The sequence below is a fragment of the Monomorium pharaonis genome, chromosome 6 (assembly GCF_013373865.1).
Source record: "Monomorium pharaonis isolate MP-MQ-018 chromosome 6, ASM1337386v2, whole genome shotgun sequence".
Taxonomy (NCBI): Eukaryota; Metazoa; Arthropoda; class Insecta; order Hymenoptera; family Formicidae; genus Monomorium; species Monomorium pharaonis.
Window position 1 is genome coordinate 4281787 of NC_050472.1, and position 16807 is coordinate 4298593.

The 16807-nt window shown below is 40.3% G+C and overlaps 1 protein-coding gene across 13 annotated transcripts in view; it reads left to right on the plus strand.

The window, feature by feature from the left end:
- Positions 1–16807, plus strand: part of LOC105830790 (glucose transporter type 1) — a 39717-nt gene that overhangs the window by 7785 nt on the left and 15125 nt on the right. For 6 of the 13 annotated variants that reach the window (XM_036288213.1, XM_036288209.1, XM_036288216.1 and 3 more), the window contains exons 2-12: positions 1327–1712; positions 3414–4134; positions 9035–9227; positions 9818–9952; positions 10737–10832; positions 10942–11102; positions 11443–11802; positions 11972–12203; positions 12278–12490; positions 15169–15393; positions 15905–16044. In XM_036288213.1, the coding sequence (XP_036144106.1) occupies positions 3422–4134; positions 9035–9227; positions 9818–9952; positions 10737–10832; positions 10942–11102; positions 11443–11802; positions 11972–12203; positions 12278–12490; positions 15169–15393; positions 15905–16044 (2468 nt within the window). In that variant the 5' untranslated portion in view covers positions 1327–1712; positions 3414–3421. The other 7 variants (XM_036288215.1, XM_036288212.1, XM_036288211.1 and 4 more) reach the window with 6 other exon arrangements.

The following is a 16807-nucleotide window of genomic DNA, read 5'->3' on the forward strand; positions in this document are numbered from 1 at the left end:
TCTGTCCATTTGCCTATCTGATTACAAGTTTGTGCGTCATCAGGTATAGATATAGGTGAACTTTGTAGGACTTGAAAACAATAATTTGTGGTGCTTCGAGCGAAGAAGTGTCCTCTTTTTTTCTTTCATTTTATATTTTATATATATATATATATATAATTTTATATAAAACTTACACGAATATGAATAAAATTAATTAGACGGAGACAGTGTTTGTGAAGCTGATGTTTCCATAAACGTTACTTGGCTTTAACTGGTTTAATTGATTTTATGTCACTTGTAAAGACTGCTTTTAGAACGAGCTATAGAATGCGTTAAGCCGTAGTTAACTTCAGCTGACGTTTCAGTTGGAAATTATCCGTAGCTCAACTTTAGATAAGGATTTTTATCTCATCCTGAAATCCTATTGTTATATAGAAATGGCATTATCATTTTCCACTTTTGTAAGCGTTACCTTCTAATATACTAACAATAAGAATTACAGATTGTAACAAAAAGCTGTTTTTTTTCCTCTTAATTTTATAATTTATGATTTAATTTAATTAAATTCGCCTGTTTTTAAAGAAGTATTTTGGAGTACGAAAAAGTTTGTCTATTTTTTGAGGATATTTTTAAAGACAACTGCTGCTTATATTTTTTTACGCTTTTACACATCTACTTATTTATAGTTGTAAATATCTAGAAATTTTGTTATGGCTAAATGTTTATTATTTTTTTGTGTGTTACATAAATTTAAAAACACATACAATTTTTTAAGTTGAAACGCGTCAAGGCTAACACAATTTCTCAAAACCACTGACGCTACTTTACAACCTCTGTTGCATAAAAAAATAGTTAATTTATGGATATTGTAATAATCCTAGTTCTGCCAACAAACATGTATTTTACATATATGCAAAGTCAATAGCTTGAGTAGTTTCTGACGAATCGTATCAGTCGATTTAAAAAGTAGTTTCTAAATTTACATAATACAAAGCCTAATAAACAACCAGCCAAAATTTGTAGATGTTTACTAAATATGTACAAACAAACGTATGAAAGCATAGAGGAATACGTGCAACAATTTTCTTCAAAAGAATTACCGAAAAGTAGGCTCCCTCTTCGCGCTCCATACCAGAATAATGTCGCTGCCGCGTGTATGAATAATTGCTGCGATAAAAAGAAATTGACTTTGAAAGACGCTGATAATAGCGTTAGCGGTAGGGTCCGAGATAATAATCGTATATCGGATTTCGATCGTATCTTAATTGATGATACATAATCGATGAAGTACTCCGGGGGACAATCTTGGTCCGGCGAGGCTAACGGTTTGCTCGTTTGTTACAGGTTCCTAGCACCCGCCGCCTTGTACCGAGCCCCGATACAAGTCCAATCGATCGAGGAGGAACGGGGGGAGGCCCGTCTGAAGGCGTGATACGTCGGTGCGCTCTCCGTATACCCGTGGGTGGAAATTGGGATTTCCACCGTGGCCGCGCCGTCTCACATCCGCGTCCGCGTGTACCTACACCCCGCCCCCCTTTTTCCTACCCTTTCCGTGTTGTTTCGCTGTCCCTTCCCGCCGTCACGGCCGCGAAGCGATCTCTCGATAGCTGATAGATCGGATCCACGGAGTTCTTTCTTCGTCGAGGGCGAGGCGTGGAGCAGGTGCGAGACGAAACGAGTCGTGTCGTGATATATCATCGCTGGGCACAATGGCTTGCGAATTCTTTAAGGTGAGTCTGTATTTCTTCATTTATGATAGATGGCCTGTTTCGGTGAGGCCTGTTTCTCTCTCTCTCTCTCTCTCTCTCTCTCTCTCTCTCGTACTGCGAATACAATACGTCGGGTCATTACAAGTAAAACGTTTCCGCACGGAAATCTTCGAAGCTCCACGTACATTTGATCGTACGTCCGCTTATACTCACACTACTCGTTCGTACGCGAGCCTATTTTTATATCATTAAAAAGGCCGACGTTGAATCATTATGTGAAAGTTTTAGGGCGCTAAGTCCGTAATTTGTCCCCTTTAAATATCAAGCCCTGTCTGCCTTTCCTCCCCGTAAAGTGGACCTTACAAATTATAGAGTTCCATCACCGCGGCAATCCTTGTACACGCCGGACGATAATTCATCCCCTTATCATCGTATTCGCGGGAAGGAGAATCGGGAATCTTTTTTTACTCGCAACGACTGCGCTTTCTTCCCTTCGACACTCGAGGGTTTAACCCTGCAATGAAACGCACAGAAAAGTAGAAGCGTTTACATTAATTGCCGCGGTGCAATTTTTTTTAAGAACGGCGCAATGCACCCTCGCCCTTTTGTAATTCGCCTACGGGCGACACCCCGCAAGTCGCGGATCGTTCCCCCGTCCTCCCCGTCGCTGCAAGTCACTTAGCGGCCGTCCGAATGTGATGAGTTTAGTTTGTTAGCGTCTACATCCATCCCTACGGGCGGGGGACAACTTCCGTTCCGCCGGGATCGCACTTCGGAAGGCAGACGCTATTATTTCAGTTATCCTTTACTTCGCTCGACGCGTCTCATATTATTAGCGGCGCGAGCGAGGGAAAGTTGTTGCCCGCGGGCAACAGTAACGGCGGAAGCAGCGGCAGCGACGGCACGTGCTGCTGCATATTTTGTATGCGCATTGCCGCGCGTAAACTCCCCGTGAATTATTTGTGCACGTCGTCTGCGACGGCAGACGGCCGTTGGCCTGGTTTGCGCACACACATCTCCCGAAATCTCCTTTTATTAATTAGTATGCGCATGCCCGTCAGATGCTATACGGACGCTCCACGAGATTTAAATTTTGGGGAGAGAGCGCCAACGTTGCTGACACCTTGTCAATTAGCGAGGAATTCCGCTGTCATCGAGATATTTCGTTTTCACATTGCAGTACGGGAAGAACGATTTCGCTCTCGAGTCTAAAAATTTAATATGGTACAGAGATCTGCAAATGAATTTTTGTTGCACCGTCGAAATAATTATATGGAGGACGTTGAGGCACGATTAACGATGTTGCAAAATGTTTTGACGCCTTTACAGCAATCAGCTTGAACGTCCCGCATATTGTAGTTATTTTGTGGTCTAACAAACATTTATTTTCAGATCTGTATCTAGCTGAATTTTTAGGTACTTTAAAAGCGTTTTTTGTCATACGCGAATGTATGCAGATTGACGTTGTGCCGCGATATACGCGATATACGCAATTGCTGTATCCCGCGTTTCGCTGGTTTCGCATACGGGTTCTGCGCAAAAGTCTGCGTTACAATTTTGAATAGTATAGAGACAAGTGACCGTTGCGCGATACAAAAGGTTCGCCGCCTGCACTGCACAGAATCGTTAATTTGTCGCATGCACAAGCGCCACGGGTGCACGAGCGAACTCGAGAGTCACGGTCTCCGTCACAATTTCCGTCTCTCTTGTCCTTGGACGCAGCTTGAACGATGGCCGATTCACGCGGCTTCAAGTCAATAAATCAGCTGTGGCAGAGCGCGACGGATCAGGATTCGGAGTGTCTCTACGAGGAGATCCCAGGCCGGTCCCAGGATACGGACCGGCCGGCCGGTCGCGCCGTTCGGCAGCGGGGGGAGGAGGAAGAACAGCTGGAGGAGGAGGAGAACGTCGGCGGCAGCAGGAGAAGTCTCGACTTCGGGGTACAGGTTGGAGATAGCGACTTCTGGGGTGCCAGGGAGGAGATCGCCGTCGTCAGGAGTGGTACCATCCCCCGTAGCAGGGCCGACGGCGGCGCAAGATCGCGTAGCGGATCGGCCGATCGGCGGCCGTCGGATCGGGCACGCCAGCGGGACGTCGTCGTCGTCAGGGTGGAGGAGGAGCGCTATGCCGCGCGCAGGAGCCACGTGGAGTCCGGTACAGGCGCCGTACTGCCGCCTCCTGCGGCTACCGGCCACAAGCTGACCAGGGGGCGAGCGAGCGCTAGCAACACCGTCGCCCGGTACTTGCACTCGGCCAGCACCAACGCCTCGGCGGCGCACTACCATCACCATCATCACGGGCAGCACGGTGGCCAGTATCCCCCGAGCGGCAGGTCCGGCAGGCAGCACCGCCATCATCACCCTAGCCGCGGCTCGTACAGTAATGAGACGCAGGAAGAGGTACAGGAGGACGATGAAGCCACTCTACGGGAGTTGCTTGTAAGGTACGTTCTACGTACGCGCTACGTGATCCTCAATACGTAGACGACGAATCCTCCTCTAGCCCTCAGTTGTCGGTGTTACACCACTACGAATCACCGGTTGTCGCGTTTATCGAGATAACTTCCGTTAACTACACTAAGCCAAGGAGGAAGGAGAATCGTTGTTCGAAGTTTTGTTGATTTTCCCGATAAGATACGAGATATCAAACAAAACGGATAATTACCGTTCTTTTCCCTCGTTCTCGAGGGGGCGAGAGAATCTATAAATCCAGAAAAAAATCCAGAAACAATCTAGTCATGTTATCTTACACTGCTTTCTTACGTTTAGAAAGAGAAAGGTTTAAGATTTTGTGCTACGCAAAAGAGGACAATTATCCATGAAATTTTTTACTATCGTTGATTATGCAATTACTCTAGGCTCACGTAACCATTATCAAGAAAAACCAACAAGGCTTTTACAACAACTCGATGTCAAAACACGAATTACGTTATCCAAGGAAAATTGGCGTCGCCACCGATGTCTCTAAGAATTATCTGGATTGTTGGACGTTGGGCAGCGCCGATAGAAGTTTGCGAAGGATCTGTGGCCACCGCGAAGAACTTCATCTACTTCTGTCGGCGACCACAACGTTGCAAACTATTCGCGATTTTTGCAAAAAAAAAAAAAAAAAAATCCCACTTACGACTGTTAAAATCGTCAGATCCAAGTGGTTAAAAGCTTACCAGTATTCGCATTGTTCGTGCCAGTTGAGCAACGTTAAGCTTCTACGACCGAACACGGGTTTCTATGATCTCCAGAGAAATAACACGTAAAATTAAGGGAATTGAATTTTCGATGTTGCACGTAATCTCTTTTCTTCTCCAACGGCGGTCGTGGAGGATTAACGCCGCCGCGAATGTTGCGAGTGAGAATGCGTTCAAGAATTTCTATTTAAAATATTATTCTAACATAGTCTAGCCTTTTAGAATTCTGTATTGACTTTCACATTAGTAGTGTGACCTCTTTTTAGGGTCTTGTATAGAAATCATACTTTACTCTTTCCATGACGAGTGAAGCGTAGAAACCTTTCTTTTTTTAGTTCTCTATACTTATCGCCTAAATCTCATGTGGCATGATAGAGTCGTTCATTATTCGAACGTTCAGCTCCCGAGTGATTTTATCCTCGATTTGCTCTATTTCTAACATTGCTATCTCTCTCTCTCTCTCTCTTGATCAAACTTATCGCACATTTTTAAATCTCAATCGGACAATCGCGTTTCCCATCCAATAGGATTGCGATGTGGAAAGCTGTGTTGTAACGAGATAATTCAAAAAAAGAAATCAGATTAATTACGATTACATTATCTGAAGAAGGCAATTTAATTGCAAATATAAAATGATTACTTATCGATATTCCAAGTATCCCCTCTTGTCGCAGGAATTCGGTTATTTCGACACGCTCGTCCGCTGGTTCGCATAATGGGAGCTCCATCGTGCTAATGTTAACGGTCACGAGAGACTTGGCCCTTTGAATCTCTCACGAGTAACTTAGCCTAGTAGAGCGGCGTGTATATGAGCTCTCGAGACTCGCATACCCAATCAAGGGGACACTAGTCGCTCTCTTTTGTCCGCCTGTGTTAAAGTGCGCTACCCCCGCCTCTCCCGAGTCGATAGCACTTATTTTATCGATCTCATATAAGCTTTGCTACTGACGAAAAAACGACTTTACGACCGTACCATTCCATAAACATCGTTCTCTCGTGAACCTAACTGTGTTGCAAATGCATCCAGGTAATTCCGGCCTAAGTGGCGGTGCCGTTACCTTACGACAAAACACGTAATGGCGAAACAAAAAAGAAAAGAGGGGAAAAAAAGGAAAAGGAAGAAAGAAAACGGACGTCTTACCCGCTTTATTATTTTTTTTATATAGATACTCTATATGTATTCGAGAATGCAATGCAAGGCTTTGTGCCATGCCATTCATCATTTATACATAAATCACACTCGCTCTTAAACTTATTCTTGTACATACCACACACCCTCGGTCTCATAACAAGTCGACGATCAGACACTACCGATATATATACCCCGTTTGTTACTTGAACTTTTTGGCTGCGGCGCTCGCAGGCTTACCACTGATTGCTCATTCCATTCGAAAATCATGCCTCCCTCACGAAGTCAGGTGCACAAATAAGCCCCGCAATAGCACTGTCGCTGCAGCGCTCGAAATGAGGAGTAAAGACCGGGGAAAACCGGTAATGGCATCCGGTTTATGTACGTCATGCACACCGGCGAGACACAGGCAATTAGCTCTCAACGATGCGATGAAATTCCGTTGTTGCCATTGGCAAAAAAAGAATCGCGATTGCAACGAAATTGCCCACGTAATCGTAAATGATGTTTCAAATGGGAAGGAAAAAAAAAACAAATCCTATCCGTGTCGACCCAATAGACGGCGTATTGCACAACTTCACCGAAAGAATCCACGTGCGTTCCGAGTAATCTCTCAATACCAAATGTACACTCACCTTTGTGTTAACGCAAATAGTTAGCTTAACGAGCACGATCCTTTCCGGGGGGCTGCGCGTGTCCGTAAGACGACGCACTACTGTACTCAGCTGCCCCCTCGATGTGCCGTCGCTGTGACTTATTTGTGTACGTGTCTCGTTTCTCTTTATCACACTCATGAGGTCATGCTGATTTTTGTAAATTATTTTGCCGACTGTTCGTTCCGCATAAAGTGATGGGCCATTCGAATTGTGCAAGCTCGCTTGTGGACGCGGGCGGCTAGGCAGGGGTGAGTAAGCTGGCGGTGCGTCGCATGGTGATGTGTGAAAAAGTCTCTCTTTCACACGTGACGGCTCCGTCTCCTTTTTTTTCTCTTTTTTTTTGAAAAAAAAAAAACATATATATGTAGAAGCGAATTGGACGTCACGGTTACTAAATGCGAGCGAATATATCATTATGACATGATTTTATGACTGAACCACGACTGTGTTTCCAAACTAGGTAAAGTTTTACAGAGTGAGATAAGAGAGGAGGCAGGGGCGGGCGTCGTCGGGCCTTATACCCCCTCCCGCCGTGTACGTTACCGTTGTGGACAACCACTTGACAACAAGCAGTTCAGAGTCAATTGATTGGATTTGGTGGATAATCCAACGTACGTACATATGTCGTGTGAACAAAGCAAAGAACAAATAGATCTTTGTGAGAATAAGACGAAATACTGAATCAAGAGGAGTGAGTGGGGAGGCATAGAGGCTACTGTAGTTTCGGAACACAGCCATGGTCTCCCTACCTCCCAGGTACATGACAACATCATCACTGCTCTCTCTTTCTCTCTCTCTCTCTCTCTCTCTCTCTCTCTCTCTCTCTCTCTCTACCCTTCTTTCTCTTTCTCTCCCTTGTCTCTGTCTTTATGTACATAAATCAAAAATAGAATTGTACCATTTTTTATTACGCTTCTTGTCAAACAGCAAAGTCGATCGAGTATCGTATTGCGACGTCAACTTAATCTCTCTTAATCTTTGGATGCATACAACACCACCTGCACTTATTCCTGAATGCGAATGAAAATTCTTGGATGCTTAAATCCTCGATTTCCCTTTCTCAAATTCGTTTTTTTTTTTTGGTTCGTTTTCCGTTTATTCGACTGTGAAGGTGGTGCAATCCTTGCTTGATAAGTGTACATACTTCCGTCTATGTCTATCTGCCCGTTACCCCCTGCCTTACTCCCCTCCTCCCTTCCCCCTTTTTCTGTCTTCTCCCCGTGTCTTTTACTTTCCGTCTCATCTATTCACGCCTCCAAATCACGTGCTCATTCATTTCTGCTATTCATCTGTCACTTATCATATATCTTAGAAAAAAAAACCCTTCGGTCTCTCTTTCTCTATTCTATTACATTCTCATCTTAAGTCACCCTTTCTGCTTGGCTGTGCACATCGATCGATGAGTTTGCCAATTCACCGAGTCGTTCGAAAGTCTCATGATCACATTCACGTATACGTATCGTACACATAGACCGCGTGCGAGATATCAGCCATGTTTCATTCACTTGCACATTCACGCCTGTCATCGTGGCCATAGAAATAATTACATACATCGAGAGAAGCGAGTACAAAGGCGGTACGGTTAGGTTCGCGGTATCGTAAGACTTTTCACGGACGAGGAGAGAGGTATCGTTTCGACATTTTAGAAAATATTGAGAGGCACTTACATCTACTTATGTCTATCTACCCACACGCGAATTCACAAACTTCCATCTAATATGTGCACAGCTGCGAAGAATATTTTTTATTCATATATATATTATACTGTGTATATTACCACTAGTAGTGTCTTTTACCCTTCACACTCACCACACACACCCTAGACGTGCTTTTAGTGGCGTTTGTGTTTTGTCTGCTACTGTTTTCTGCAACTTGATGAAATATTATATATTTACTACATAAATATAAATTATATATATATATATATATATATATATATATATATAAAATAACATATATATATTACAATATCTATACCCAACATTTCCCATGGCTGCCGAGCTAACGCCGGCTCGCTGCGCTTTAGAGCTCACGAGGGTGAAAAGGTGTTCTGCACTTTGCACCTGTCGAATCGTCTCATTCATTCGAATCATTCTACACAACGTCACATAATTCCGCATCCTCATACTTCAAGTACTGTATACGCGATATGGATAAATATCATATGCACCATAAAACGCGCCGCGCTAAACGGTCTCGCAGGCGGAGAGGCTCGGCAGTTAAGCGCGGAGGTAGTTGGACTTATCTTAGGGACCTAGGCAATACATAGCTCTAGCCTTGAACGTCTAGTGTCAGTGTGCTCGACCATGTTGTCGATCCGCTCTCCCGTACGAATCAGCGAGATTCACGCGGGGATTATTGTGTGTGGGGACAGTCTGCAGAAACAGGTCAGCGTTATGAGTATGAACCTGAGTGCCAAGCTGGACGAGCTGCAGCGGGGTGACCGCCAGCTGGAGACCACCGTCGCTCTCTGCGAGATCCGCACGCAGCTGCAGGAACTCACGAAGAGCGTAGAGTCTTGTCAGAGCGAGGTCAGCGAGGTGAAACGGGACATGGTTACGATTAAGGTACTCTTTATCCGACGTGTCTCTGAATTAATCTTTTTTTTGGGGGGGTTTATACGAATCTACACTGATTTTAAATTTGCAAACAATATCGAGACGAAAAAAGATACACGAAGATCTTGCTCTAAAGGGGAAGGCTCAAATTCATGCTGGTTTCGTTTAAATTGTCGTCGTTTTCTTTTAAATTAGATATTAAATTATTAAGTGTATTAAGTGTGAAAAATATATCTAGATACGTTTTACGTATCTGTAGATGCAAAATGAAAATCTTATGAGGCAATTTCATAATTCGTTTTGATAAAAAAGATTCGAAGAGTTATTTGTTTTATTTATTTAAAAATAGAGAATTGTAGGATATAATAATATTAATATTAAATCACGATAATTTGAAATATATATGCAAATATATACAAATTAATTCGTTTTCTTGTGTAACGAAAGACGATTAAAGTAATATAGAATCTCATAGCGGAACGTTTCGTGTCTATGAATATAAATTCTTTACGTTATTGAAAGAGCATTTTACCGCTTTTTCAATAATGTAAAAATTACATTTAGTATGTACTTGAGGTCTTCTTTTTCTTGACACGCAGCAAGAACTAGACACGGTACAGCAGGTCAAGGAAGAGATAGAGGAATTACGAGAGTACGTGAATAGACTGGAAGAGCACTCCCATCGGCGGAAACTTAGGCTCTTGGAGCAGGTGACTTCCGGTGTTAGACACAATGTATTGCTTTTCTTTATCTTATCTACTTTCATATGTTTTATTTTATTATGCATTTACTTTTATTATTATGTATTATTTTAGAACTTGAGTCGCTATACATCGTAGATGATCGTGTGTATGTGTGTATGTTCTTTTTTTAGCGAATGCTGAGTTTAGATTTATGATTTTCATTATTTTTTTGTATGCGCTGTATGTATGTTTTTATCGACATGCGTGTATGCTACTGTTAATAAAAATTGTGGAATAACTTTATATGTTCTTGTATTTTTATTTTATCTTGTATTTACTATGTACCCCACCAGTAGTATTTCCCTTCCTCTTATGATTTATATCCAGAATTACATAAGTTAATTTTTTTTTAAACTAAATTAAGTTGAAGTTACCGATTTATAATTTATGTGGATTTAAATTAGATTAAGTTAAATTAAAAGTTAGTTTTGAAAATTGTTATTTAAATAAAAAAAATCGTACTTTTTAAAACAGATTACCGAAAATAATTATAATATGGATCATTAAAACAATTTTAAATCTTTTATTCGTAAATAAAGTCATATGATAAAGTATATAAAATAACAAAGTTGAAGTTAAAAATTGCCTTATTTAAATTAATTAAGTTAAAAGTTCTTATTCTTTTAACTTTATTATTTAACTTTTAACTTTTTAACTAGGTACTATTCAATCCTGTTTATATCACACATGTAGTTGTGCTAAATGTTAATAGTAAATGTTACGTAGTTTGACAATTAAATTTTACACGCAACGCAGTATATCCGGATATTTACAGGGACTGACGCTTTTCCTGTCGTACGCGATACTAGCAGCCGTATTGGGAATGTTGCAGTTTGGATACAACACTGGAGTGATTAACGCGCCTGAAGTGGTACGTCTGTCAACGTAAAGTTTTCGCGGTTTTACATGTTATACACGTCTCAAACAATTTTCATAGGCGAACGCCTGTATAATGTACTGTATTCAAACTGTTTTTACAGAACATAGAGAATTTTATGAAAGACGTGTACAAGGATAGGTACGGGGAGGATATTTCGGATGATTCTGTTAAGACGTTGTACTCCGTGGCCGTGAGCATATTCGCGATCGGTGGTATGGTGGGTGGTTTCAGCGGAGGGACAATTGCCAACAGATTTGGCAGGTCGGTGTCTGGTTCAGCAATAATCACATCAATTTCGCACTATTTTGACGAGAGGCCAGTGCTTTCCAAATTATAAAATTCGTATCGTTTTTTTTTCCAAATAAAATTATAATACTATGTTTTTTTCTTTCATCAATCTATCTCTTCAATCGAAAATTCCGACAAGTATACATACAGAAATATATACGCGTCAATGTCACGCGGAATTTTCTTAACGATATTTCGTAACATCGCGTTCCGTAATTTGGAAATCTCTGGGACAATGGTAACTGATTGGATGATCGTAAAATGAAAAGAAGAGACGGAAATTAATACTGTTTTTTTTCCCCCTAAATCGCAGAAAGGGAGGCTTACTGCTAAACAACGTGCTGGGCATCGTGGGGGCGTGCCTAATGGGTTTCACGAAACTTGCCGAGTCGTACGAAATGCTATTCTTTGGACGATTCATCATCGGTGTCAATTGTGGCTTGAACACCTCGTTGGTTCCCATGTACATATCGGAAATAGCGCCATTGAACCTAAGAGGCGGCCTAGGCACGGTGAATCAGCTCGCTGTTACGGTGGGCCTCCTGGTCTCCCAGGTGCTGGGCATCGAGCAAATCCTTGGAACAAACGAGGGTTGGCCCGTACTCTTAGGACTAGCTATCTGTCCTGCCATTCTACAGCTATTGCTGCTTCCAGTTTGCCCGGAATCTCCAAGGTGCGTGTTGAAAATATAATATTATAATTAAAGAAAGTCTTGTGTCTCTTAAAGGCTTCAGCGAAAACGAAATACACGACTTTTTTTTTACGTTTCTGTGGTTCTTTGGATACAATTGACACACACTAGCGATCCGCAGTCTGTTAATAAGAGAAAAATTATATTGCAGATATTTGCTCATTACTAAACAGTGGGAGGAAGAGGCTCGGAAAGCTTTGAGAAGGTTGAGAGCCAGTAACCAAGTGGAGGAAGACATTGAGGAGATGAGAGCGGAGGAGCGAGCTCAACAAGCTGAGTCCACGATATCGATGACAGAGCTTATATGCAGTCCAACTTTAAGAGCACCTCTCGTTATTGGTGTGGTTATGCAACTTTCGCAGCAGCTTTCGGGTATCAACGCCGTAAGTATTCTCTTTCGTGTTTGTTACAGTTTCATTAATTAGAGCGCGATCTGATGTAAAATTTATCGTTCCAGGTATTTTATTATTCCACGAATCTGTTCACTAGTTCTGGTTTAACGGACGAGAGTGCCAAGTTTGCAACCATTGGCATAGGTGCCATCATGGTTTGTATGACGCTAGTGTCTATCCCACTCATGGATAGGACAGGAAGGCGTACGTTGCACTTGTACGGTCTCGGTGGCATGTTTATCTTTTCAATATTCATCACAATTTCGTTTCTCATAAAGGTAAGTTGAAATTTTAGCGCGTTTTTATTACACTTGTTACTTATTGTTATATTAATCGTACTTGTTATTTTAATTATTATGATAAATTAAGCAGATATGATTGCAATAGACAATTTTATTTTTATACTTTTTTTGTCCTTTGTATATTCAATAATTTAAAAAGCTACGAAAATGAAAAGCTATGAAAATTCAATATTGTAGATACTAAAATCTAAAATTGTAAATACTTTTTTGCGAATGTTCGTTGTACGATTTTTCGTAATTAATGACTTAAACATTCAGAGAAAGATCTGCAGTAACTAGAAATTTGAGAATAGTGCCTCAACCATGTATTATAAAGTTGTAATAAGAATAAATAAGTTATATGAACTAAGGAAACGTAATAGATTCGTTAGATAAATAGTAATACAGAAAAATATTTAGTAACAAATGTAGGCGACAAAAAATTGAGTTGATTGAGATTTAAATTCAACTAGTCATTCTACACTACTCCACAGTTCTAATAATTATTCCTTAGGATATATAAATATATGAATACTTTATCTGTTCTATATAACTACACAAAATAGTCTCAACAAATAATATATTATTGACGCAAAATGTGTATTGTAGTAGTTACATATTTATACAAAATCGTCTCAATGAATAATATATTATTGATGCAAAAAGTGTATTGTAGTAGATTGCTCATCATGGAATTATATGCTTTATTTAAAAAAAAGTTTAAACTGAAAGAATTTAAGTGTCATATCTTATTTGTATGAATTCTATATAACTGTGTAACATATAGTTGAGTCGCTATTTCATCAATTAATCGTGTACATAAATTGTTGCTGCAGTGACTACATAAAAAAAAAATATTTAGTGTTACTTTGGTTTATATTCGTAAAACTAGTGGCAGATATTTAAATTTCAGAGTCAAATTAAATTTCAATTGCAAAACTATTTCTCCTAGTGTATATAATGATAAGTGAAAAACTTGTTACAAGAAAATTATCTCAAGACGAGAAAAATATCTTAAAATCGTAGACGTATAATTTACATTTGCATTAATTAGTCTCTTTGAAAAGCCTACTTACAAAAATTAAAAAACAAGATTACTCTTTTAACTTAAAACATGTTGATGAATTTATAATAAAATAATGTAAATATATATCGTTCTACATCGAATAACTAACGTTGAACACTTTACGTCCCGTTGGAAAAGTATTCGAGAAGTTAAAGATTCTGTTGACAAATGACGACTTTATTTATTAATACTTGTCCGTGCTGTTAAGAACTATGCTTTACTCAGGAAAATCGCATCACAAAGATCGTGAATTGTAGCTACGTATCTGTGCTTTGACACTCTATGCACCTTGGCGAAAGGTGTACTTAACACTTTGTTCACAGCTGGAGTGCGGCACTGCACCGACAGTGAGAATCACCATTATATCTATACGAATTTGCATCACAGAGTCGACTCATTTTAATTTCTCCCCGCCATTCATCTAGCCAATAAGTCACGTCCTACGCCCGCATGCTCGTTTTCTCTTATTTGCGCCGTAGAGACTTTTATATCTCGATACATGGACACGTGCGTACGTGTCTTACACGCCTAAATATTTCATCGAGACAATTGTTAAAGATACAAGGGTATTTTTAGCAATTGTTTTTTCTATCGTTAATGCTGAATTCGTCCTTTCTGAACGCGCAATTAACGTAATCGGCGATAGAAGGTGAGAAAGATCTGACAGTAATAAGCTAACGTCAAGTGTCGCATGTATCGTGTATATCGCACGCCGTTTTGTTACTCTGGCTTAATAGTTCTGCTTTTTAACCCGCTTCCCTCCTCCCCTTCACCAATGACGACCTCTTTCGTGACTGTCTGGAGGAGATTTACTTCCCGTTTATTAATCAGCCTATGTTCTCTACTTGGCTCAAACCTGTCACTCTTTATGTATCACATTACATCAACAATTAACATACGCGCAAAGTTTCTGATACATACACGTATGTGTTAGTTATATATCCTTTGCATATAAAATTTAATAGTTTCCCAGTGGCTGAATGTCTAACACCGACACTTTCATACATTACGGGATTCGTGAATAAAATTCACTTTTTGCAATAGCAATTACTTCTACTCTATTAATTACAAGAGTGTATAAATTCGCATCTTATGCTCCTAAAAAGATGACGGAAAAAAAAACAAATGAAACGCTTCAGTTCTCGTACGCAAAAATTATTTAAGGAAAGACGGCCATTTCGATGAATTAAATATTAAGATAGCTCGATTAGAGTACCGCTCGTACGCATGGATGTTCCATGCGTACGATTAATCGTATTATCTATAATCTAATTGAGGTCAAAGCAAATCCTGGCACTCATCACGGAAAGCAGCGTACCGTGCTTCACCGCTTAACGAGAGATTGTACTGTACATAACAAGGCACTCTGTCATTATACAAAATACTTTACCGCAATCACTTTGTCAATGCCAATGCCTTTCATTACACAGGGTTGAGCTGCGCACCGCATGCGGCATTTACGATTTATATTACGCAATAAGTTCGACATGTGTTATCCAAAGTTTTTTCGATTGAGTTTCCTGGCTAGTACTTTCGTTTTAATTTTTTTTTTTTCCTGAGGCTCCTCCAGCTGCTCAGGAAAGAAGAACACAATTCTACTGCCTGATAGGAGTTCTTTGGCTATGTGCAGGAAATGATCGACTGGATGTCCTACATCTCGGTGGTGTCGACCCTGTGCTTCGTCGTGTTTTTCGCCGTGGGGCCCGGATCTATACCCTGGATGATCACGGCGGAACTGTTCTCGCAAGGCCCTAGACCCGCCGCCATGTCCATTGCGGTTCTCGTCAATTGGATGGCTAATTTTTTGGTTGGCATCGGTTTTCCAAGCATGAAGGTAAGGCGACCACGGCCATCAATTCGTTTTAAGTAAACTTCCTCCCCTTGCGAGGCAAATAATTGGACGTTTATACGAATCAAAAGGAAATACAGCCAGAAGTCAAGAAACAAGCAATAATTAAAATTATTTATTTATATAATACGTTTAATAATACGGAACGTATTCAACTGTACTGTCATTAGCAGTAATAAAACGAAAGCAACAGAAACAATAATTGATTAATTGGAAGGATATAATGAGACGTTAGAATAAATAGATAAAAAGAAAAAGATCTTTTTATGGCTCGTTTTTTATCCGTGTATTCTCTTACTTTGCTTGAGCTTGAATATTAATTTGATAAGAATTTTATACGAATAATTGAATAATTGCAAATAATTAAACGTAACGGGGGAAAAAGTCAGAGCTCTATATAATTATGACATTAGCGTGATAGCGCGCCTCGACGTATATCGTACTGGATATGGATCCGATTTCATATAAACTTACGCGCGGTGCTTGTGTGTTACAGACTAGCCTTGAAAATTACACGTTCCTACCGTTCAGTGCATTTCTAGCCATCTTCTGGATCTTCACTTACAAGAAGGTTCCTGAGACCAAGAATAAAACGTTCGAAGAGATTCTAGCTTTATTCAGGCATGGTAACGACAGGTATGCAGCACATAGACAACTTATTTACTTCCCCAGTACGTACGATAATAACGATAATAACGATAAAATGATATATACATCATAGTTGGGTATATATCCTCTGCATTCGCCTTTCTTTAGTTTGTTTCAAAAGGAGGTCTCTGGTATATATCTCTATATACATGTATATACGTTATGTATAGCTTATATCCGCGATAGCCCCCTCTCCCCCCCCTCTCTCTCTCTCTCTCTTTCTCTCTCTGTCTCAATCTGTATCCCGTTTCCTTTTTTGACTTGACTCATATTTGGGTACGTGGGTCTTAAAGTTAACTTTAAGAGAATCGAAATTTTTACTAATTAACCGCACAATTTATTAACCGTTAATTGCACGAAGAAAGGAGACCTAGAGAGATAAACTTATTCTACATATCGTACTTGGTGTACATTGTACTGCTATCACATCCGTCCAAACGTTCATCCGTCCGTCTACATTCGATAACGAAAAATGTTAACTTGTATTAGAGATTTCTCGAAAATCTTCAAGGAGAAATTTTGTAATTCATTAACACAATCGCGTATATATTCTATCTATTGTATTATAACTCTATTCTCGGGATAGTATATTACGCTACGCATTTTTGCATGCATCGCTGCTTGTTCGAAGCAATAACAGAAGTTGAACTGTGATAAAGTTTCGTTTTCTTAAGGGGATGGAAATTAAGTTTCCACTTATATACGGGGACATTATTTGTACATATTTATAAGTACAAGCTGAAAAAGTAGT